General features: G+C 41.9%; 1 protein-coding gene across 1 annotated transcript; it reads right to left on the bottom strand.

Moving 5' to 3' along the window:
- Positions 1–4221: 4221 nt before the first annotated feature.
- LOC101856147 (serine/threonine-protein kinase Aurora-3-like) lies at positions 4222–8427 on the bottom strand. Its single transcript, XM_005090526.1, has 2 exons — positions 8356–8427; positions 4222–5235 (listed from the first exon to the last, which is right to left on the bottom strand). The coding sequence occupies exons 1-2, from the start codon at positions 8425–8427 to the stop codon at positions 4222–4224; spliced, it is 1086 nt and encodes a 361-aa protein (XP_005090583.1).
- Positions 8428–8723: the final 296 nt, after the last annotated feature.

The raw sequence follows: 8723 nt of genomic DNA, 5'->3' as shown, positions 1-8723 counted from the left end.
CCGTCTTTCTTACATGATACTGTATATCTGTAAGCCCTGGGTTTGTTCTGACAGATGGAGTCGAACCAGACACACCCCCACCTCCACCTCCACAGACAGACAGACAGACAGACAGACAGACAGACAGACAGACAGACAGACAGACAGACAGACAGACAGACAGACAGACAGACAGACAGACAGACAGACAGACAGACAGACAGACAGACAGACAGACAGACAGAGACAAACAAATGGTGTTGACGGTGACATTTTAGGTGCAACACACTAACTATTCTGAAGATAATAATAATATTCTGTTAAAAAGCACACATTTAAAATCTAGTAGGCCTATCGTGTCAAAGAAAGATTTGACTCTTTTGAACAGCATTTGACTTGCAAATGATATATTATTTTGTAATTGTGTTGTTCCGTATGAGCAGTCACAGAAACTGGGGTACAGAAAAGTGGGAAGACGTGGAGTAACATCAAGAGGCTAGCCCTGGATAAGGAAAGGTGGAAAGTTTGTTCGTGGCCTACACTAATTTAGTCTAATGCAGGAGGAGAAAGACAATAGTGATGAGGATGATGATGATGATGATATGATGATATTAGGCATAATGTTTAGGAACAAAGTCAACTAACAGAAATAGACGAGATAAAGCTTTGAAAAACAAAATAACAAAAATAACATTTTTAATTTCACAAATATTCATTTTTTTATTTGACAATTTCACAGTGTCATCGATATCGTCTCCATGAGGTCATATAGAGCAGAGAAATTCCAAGACTGACCGATGGAAAAACAGAGGGAAACAAAAGAAGCAGGACCTACCAGCTTGTGTTCCCTCCCAGAACACAGTATTTGTTCCCCCGAGCTGAGCTGCTTCTGTCCAGATTGTATCCAGTGGGTTTCACTGACTCCTAGTATGTGCAGCCTGTATCGCTTCACGGCTTCTTTCATTGAATCTTTTATTTTTCCCATAGTTCTTCCAATTAAGTAATGTTTTTCAGACCTTGAATGAAATGTATTGCTATTATCAATTTACAAAAAAAAACATATTTTTCAATTTTTGGTTTGTCTCTCAAAAGCCTTATTTCAAATTTGAGTTGCTACTTTGACTTTTAACGGGGGAGGGGGGGGGGTTCAGTCCCATCTGCATTTTGCACATGGCTGGTACATGGTCACTATCACATTCTGCTCCTGTCAATAATTTAGAGAATTTTATTGAATTTCAAAAATATTTCTGAATGAGTCAAACTCTGTTCACACTTGTAGGTATGCGTGTGTGGTTGGCGGGTGCTACAGTGTGGATTGCTTCTTCTTTCCTGTCAAACATCTATCACCCTCATTACCAATCCCCCCTCTTTGCTTTGTATGGTATTGCTCTCTCATAATACCTCTAATCTCCAGCTAATATAATGTCATCTATCTGTGTTGCAAGGACCGTTAAAAAAAACTTTAACTAAAACTAAAAACGAGGTCTGCACTAAGAGGTTTACATGCGTGCGAGATGTTGTTGCTGTTGCTGTTATTGTTGTTGTTGTTGTTGCTGTGTCTTAAACAACAATAATAAACCTTGACCTCTTCTTGTACAAGAAACACATGCTGTTGAGTCAGTTTCAGTGAACTTTCTGGGATCTTGACCTCCAGACTTGTTGGTTCAGTGAACTTTCTGGGATCTTGACCTCCAGACTTGTTGGTTCAGTGAACTTTCTGGGATCTTGACCTCCAGACTTGTTGGTTCAGTGAACTTTCTGGGATCTTGTCCACCAGACTTGTTGGTTCAGTGAACTTTCTGGGATCTTGTCCACCAGACTTGTTGGTTCAGTGAACCTGTTGAGATCTTGACCATCAGACTTGTTGGTTCAGTGAACTTGCTGGGATCTTGACCACCAGACTTGTTGGTTCAGTGAACTTGCTGGGATCTTGACCACCAGACTTGTTGGTTCAGTGAACTTGCTGAGATCTTGACCACTAGACTTGTTGGTTCAGGGAACTTGCTGGGATATTGACCCCTACACTTGATGGTTCAGTGAACTTGCTGGGATCTTGACCACCAGACTTGTTGGTTCACTCCTACAATTATCGAATTTTGCAACATGGCTGCTCATTGTGCAGACAAGATTAAAGGGGAAACAACAGAAGATTCTGCATAGAATTCTACTCAAGTGTATGGGTAGTGTCCCCTGAACACCAACAGCCCAATACTGTAGGCGTGCGAGAGGACAGATAGATAGATAGATAGATAGATAGATAGATAGATAGATAGATAGATAGATAGACGCCACCCCCCACACACATATACACACACATAAACAAATAAACCAACAATACAACCAGAACGTATGTTTTTACAAATGTGGAGTTTATTTACACACAAAAAATTAAAAAGCAACAAGGAAACTATTAAACACACATGACATTTTATAGCAACAAAGTACCTTTATTTCTTATCTTTAACTAGACATAATTTTCATTTTTTAAAACCTTCCCTGTATATGTACACACGAACTCGATTAAAACAGGAACACGTCTTTGCAGCCACACCCTGCTATCTGCAATCTCTTCCATACTCTCTGTTTGTGTTTCCGTAACTGTATCAGTCTATCTATCACTCTCTATCTATCTATCTATCTATCTATCTATCTATCTATCTATCTATCTATCTATCTATATCAAGAACTTATACACTGATGCATTTACAGACGTAGTATATACATACACAGAACTGTGAAATCGTAAGGGATATTATTATTTGACAAAAGAAGAGTTTAACCACATTTAAACCAATGAACATAATGACATTATCATTTTATGGACGAGAATAATTTAGCAACTTTATTTGTTAGCTTTGGCAATACAAAATAAGCATAAAAACGTTCATTGTATGTACATGTGAGCTGGTTAAATCAGGAAAGTATTTTTGCACCTACACAAGAACTTACGTATTGGTGCTGTTCCACAAAAAAAATATATGTTATATACATATTATACACACAAAAATCCACAATTAAACGCTTGAACACGTATCGTGTATGGCAGTTGATCAAATAACTTTATTTCTTCACTTAAACTGTACAAAATTGACATAAAAACCTTCCCTGTATGTACACATGAACTCTTTAAGTCAGGAAAGCGTATTTGCTCCTATACAAGAACTTACACGTTGGTGCCCTTATAAAATATATATTATGTTTTATGTACAGAACTCTGAAACCAGAAGGTGTATTTTACAAAAGAGGAGTTAATTTACCCCCAAAAAATTTAAAAAATAATTTTTTAAAAACCCACCCCCCCAAGGTAAAGCGGCAGGGACCCCCTTAGCGGGGAATGCCTTTATTAAATAACTTTATTTTCTTCCCCTTTAAATTAAAAAAAAGTGCTTAAAAAACAGTCCCCAGAGTGTACATGGGAACTCGCCAAAAGGGGACCAACCCTTTTGCGGCCCACCCCCGGCTCTTTCGCATTTCTGTGCGGTGCCCCCGGTATATGTGCCCGCCCCCCTTACCACCCCTTAACCTCCCCGGGAATTTTGCCCTCTCTCTCTCTTTATCTCTCTGGCTCTCTCTGTTGTCTCTCTCTCTCTCTCTCTCTCTCTCTCTCTCTCTCTCTCTTGCTCTCTCTCTCTCACACACTCACACACACACACACACACACACACACACACACACATATAGGCGCACTAATACACACACACATACTTTCTTTCTCCCCCCCCCCTCTCGCCTCCCCCAATCTCTCTCTCACCCATTCACACACATACACACATACTTTTTTCTAACCCACCCCCCTTTCTCTCTCACACGCATATATACTCCCCCCCCCTCTCCCCGCCACACACATACAATCTCTCTCACACACACACCCATTCATACACACTCACACACAGACACATACACACACACTTTCTGTCTCTGTCTCTCACACACACGCACATACACTTTTTCCCCCTCGCTCTCTCTCTCTCTCTCTCTATCTATCTATCTATCTATCTATCTATCTATCTATCTATCTATCTATCTTTCTCTCTCTCTCTTTCTCTCTCTCTTAGTCCAATATACCAAAGTCCGAGGTCCATGGTGAAGAGACAGAGAACACAGGCATGTCCTGGCTGAAGACAACTGCGCCATGTGGAGAATTCCGGTCAGGAAAAACGTTACCAGGAGATGGCCGCTCAGACTGACCCAACATCTGGAAGGTGTTGGAGAGAATGTCCAAGAATTGCTGAGTTATACATTTCAAAGGTCTTTGTGGAGAGGTGACCAAGTCGAAGCCAGGCTTGTTGTGACGTCTCCGCTGTCAGGATATGCCGTTTGAGGAAGAAGGTAGCAGGATGTGGCCTGGGGGTGTGGGGATGGTGGGGCAAGGGACTCGTTCCACACGGCCGCACTCTCTGGACGTTCCGTTACAGAAGAACCGTTTTCTGAAGATGACTGGTCCGCTTGAGCAGGGTCCGAAGAACTCACGGAGCTCAGAGAACACACAGAGCCCTTCCTCCCGTAACGTTCTGATGTGTCCTCGTCCTTGAGAATCCCAGCAATCTCCCAAATGTCTGCTCGGTGTGTCGGGGATAGAGCCAGAAGCCGCAGAAGACAGTGTTTGTGTTGTGGCTTGAGAAACGAACCGTTGCCCACTTTGTACAGATAGTTAATGTTGTCGCGAGGAGCAGTCCCGAAGAACAAAGCCCATAGCAAGACGCCCAGGGAGTAGTTGTCCATCTTGAAGGCGTTGTGAACTTGGCTGTGGTATAACTCTGGTGGCAGATAACCGTCGGTGCCTCTCCACCCGTCGGGCTTGTCTGTATCCTCGGGAATGACCTGAGAGTGACCGAAGTCACAGAGTTTGACCACGCCGGCTCTGTCTAGGAGAACGTTCCCTAGCTTGAGATCTCCGTGGATGATGCGCTGACCGTGCAAGTAGCACATGACGTCCGTGAGCTGACTTGTGTAGGATTCCGCCTCGGAGTAGGTCACGTCAAGCAGCCCACGGTAAAGATTCGTGGGATGACACCCCATCGCAAAGCCCAGATAGGACGGGCACTGAAAAGCAGCCAACGCCCTAACGATGTTAGGGTGCTCCAGGGATTGCAAGAAGGACAGCTCGTGTTCAAAGGAGGACCGTTTCCACATCCTCGAGGTATCGTCGTCATCCTCAAACAACAAGAACTTCTTCAGAACCCTTTTCACCTTCGGTTGTCGAACTCTCGCCGCTAAGATCACCTCCGAGTAGCCTCTGTCGGCCAGAAGTTCCATCTGAAATAGAAGAGAAAGGAGAAAACAGGATTAGAGAAATGAATGGAAGCTCAAAGAGACTATTGTTGTAACAAGATAAAACATGAAATGGGTGAACGAACAACATTATTTGAGTATATGAAACAAAAAGATAAACGAGATTTTTTAAAAAGAAGAGAAAGCGCCTTTGCTTACATTTCATGATAAATGAGAAAGACACATCAATACTTCTAAATACTATGTAAATACGAATTCATGAACTAGCCACATTTCTTAACGTCAATACCTAACATGTCTATGGTGTAGCAGTTAGCCGCGCAGTTATCCCACACATGATATCCGAGTTCAATTCCCTAGTGAGGAGAATATTTATCGAGAATCTCGGTCTTTCTGCTGGGATAGGATGTTGTATCCCTCTCAGCTTGGGTTCGTCCTGGCCCGCCTCCTAATAGATCTTAATTGTGTCCACAGCTGTATTAAAACGCCTACATTTTAAAAAATCCCTAACATTGCCTGATGACCCATCTGCACACACAAAAACTGTGTACTGAAACAATATTCAACACTAGTGACATAAAGAATATGGGTTTGTTTTTGATTATTTGTTTTCCCTTTTGGTGAGTAAAATGAAGTTGTGTAGATTTCTCACAGCTTAACAACTAAGAACCATTATTCATCTTTACAAGAATATTCTGCCTAGGTATCCAAGGGGCGTTGTTTGTTTTTGTTTTGTTGTAAAGTTTACCATGTCGTGTTAGATGAGAGACACCGGCTACATCGTCACAAACAAGAAAACAACATTCGCTTTTTAGATAAGAAGGAAGTTATCGTCAAAAATGTATTCTTAAAAATGATGTTTGCAAAGAATTTGTTTTTCCTAGTAACGGCATTTAGTTTATTTGGCCCTCCTGTTAAAAAAAATAATAATAAAAATAAAACATTGCATATTGCACTTTCAAAAATGATGAGAGAATTATTACATTTGCAACTTATTTATCGAATTTTGTGTCTTGACGGACGAACTAGAAGCAACAGGGATGGTACAGTTTTGCTAGGCTGCAGACATAAAAGAAGCAACATTGATACGAGTGCTGCATATTTCTTCTCTAACGGTATAGTGATTTTCATTAGTACATAAATCCTGCTTGAGTGTGGTAGTCGCTAAAACACTGGTTACCGGAGTCAGGAGCTCAGACTGAATCTAAGCAAGAATTCCCCGACATATCTTTGAGGTTGTTTGTTATCATGGGAGAGTTTTTACCCCCCCCCCCCTCAGTAACTCTAGGTTAGTCCTATCGGAGACGGTTGTGGACACTCTCTCTCACACACATACACACACACACACACACACACACACACACACACACACACACACACAGCTCATGGTCATCAAACCAACTGGATGAATAAAAGTTGTGTTGAAAAAAGGGTAGCGCTCAAAGTTATTTAATTAACATAGGCTCACCTTGGTAGAACACACAAAGCAACTGATATGTGTATGATAATGGCAGTCTGTTAACCAAGTCTTTTAGATTAAGTGTGCGTGTGTGTGAGTGTGTTTGTGTGTGTGTGTGTGTGTGTTTGTGTGTGTGTGTGTGTGTGTGTGTGTGTGTGTGTGTGTGTGTGTGTGTGTTAGGGTTTTAAGCAGGGTTAGTATCAACTATATCCGTGGAAGTATCAATGGGTTAATGTTATAGTTAGAAGTCTACTATACGTTGCAACCTTCACATACTCTGATATTTCTGTCTGATCTTCAACTATTGTTCATGAAAATCATTTCTGTGGACACTTACATATGTCGATTACCTGATTGTATGGAACAATTTATTGTGTTGGATTCTGATTTCAACGAAATTCCGTTAGGAATAAAAATAGCGTACTATATATTAGGTTCATTTATCAAGTGTGACTTGCGTGAAACACTTGATGAAGATAAGAAAAGTAAAAGTATTCCTTGACCACAAAATTCATTAGTGTGATATTGTTCTGATTTATTTCGTTTCACACATGAAACACAAACATAGAGAGTGATAGAAGGGAGAGAGCGAGAGAGAAAGAGAGGGGGAGAGAGGGGGAGAGAGAGAGAGAGGGAGAGAGAGAGAGATGGGGGGAGAGAGAAAGAGATAGAGAGATAGAAATAGAGAGAGAGAAAGAAAGAGAGGAGGAGAGAGATGGAGAGGGAAGGGGGAAAGAGAGAGGGAGAGAGAGAGAGAAAGAGAGAGAAAGAGAAGTGGAGAGAGAGGGAGCTAAAGAGAGAGTGGGAAGGAGAGAATGAGATAAATACAGAGAGAGAGGGAGGGAGGGAGAGAGAGAGAGGGAGAGAGAGAGAAAGAGATAGAGAAAAAGAAAGAGAGGGAGAGAGAGAGGAGAGAGAGAAGGAGAGAGAGAGAAAGAGAAGGGGAGAGAGACGGAGATAGAGAGAGAGAGTGGGAGGGAGAGAATGAGATAAATACAGAGAGACAGAGAGGGTGAGAGAGAAAGAAAGAGAAGTGGAGAGAGAGGGAGGGAGAGAGAGAGAGAGGGAAAGAGAGAGAGAAAGAGAAGGGGAGAGAGAGGGAGATAGAGAGAGAGTGGGAGGGAGAGAATGAGATAAATAGAGAGAAAGGAAGAGAGAGAGGGAGAGAGAGAGAGAGAAGGGGAGAGAGGGGGAGATAGAGAGAGAGGGAGGGAGATAATGAAATAAATAGAGAGAGAGAGAGAGAGAGAGAGAGAAAGAGAGGGGGAGAGAGAGGGAGAGAGAGGGGAGACAGAGAGGGAGACAGAGAGAAAAAAAAGAAGGGGAGAGAGAGGGAGATAGAGAGAGAGAGGGAGGGAGAGAATGAGATAAATAGAGAGAGAACGGGGGAGAGAGAAAGAGAGAGAGAGAGAGAGAGGGGGGGGGGGAGAGAGAGAGAGAGAGAGAGAGAGAGAGAGAGAGAGAGAGAGAGAGAGAGAGAGTTTGTCCTTCATGTCGAGGCAATTATTACATCTTTCAAAAATTTCAAAAAGCATCGTCAATTCCAAACAACGTTTTATACATACATTAGCAAAGAGCTGCAACGCAATTCTAATATCGTTATTAGTGAAATACTCAAAGTTTAATTAGCGAAACAATGTATTCAAAACACACACAAAAGTAAGAAAGTGTCTAAAGCAACGTACCTGTTCCATTTCCAAAATCTCCAATGGATCTTTGTTCAGGACTCTGTACTTGGCTTCCTTCAACACAGGCATGGTTGCTGGATGGTAAACAGCTGCACAAAACGCCAGAGAAATCCACCAAGATGTAGATTTTTTGGAAACGTTTCTCAAGTCTTTGAATCTCACGAACAGCACAGAGCACAGTGCACCAACATACACGTATGTCAGAAAGCAGAAAAAAGACAACTGATTCTGAAGTCCAAAATGTGCACTTTGGAAAGCGTCGGCTATATGCAGAACACAAGATCGCAATATCAAGAGCTGTAACCTCACTGAGAAGTGAAATCGAATAGGAAGAAAATTTCAGGTCGGGCCCTTATATATGGAGG

This window comes from Aplysia californica, unplaced genomic scaffold, assembly GCF_000002075.1.
Source record: "Aplysia californica isolate F4 #8 unplaced genomic scaffold, AplCal3.0 scaffold00018, whole genome shotgun sequence".
Taxonomy (NCBI): Eukaryota; Metazoa; Mollusca; class Gastropoda; order Aplysiida; family Aplysiidae; genus Aplysia; species Aplysia californica.
The sequence above is the reverse complement of the archived record's forward strand: the minus strand, read 5'-3'. Positions and strand labels throughout refer to the sequence as shown.

Coding starts and splice junctions, on each gene's coding strand:
- LOC101856147 (XM_005090526.1), bottom strand. CDS start 8,427: ATGCCTGTGTTGAAGGAAGCCAAGTACAGAGTCCTGAACAAAGATCCA. Junction 5,236..8,355: donor AGATTTTGGAAATGGAACAG/GTACGTTGCTTT, acceptor CTTCTATTTCAG/ATGGAACTTCTGGCCGACAG.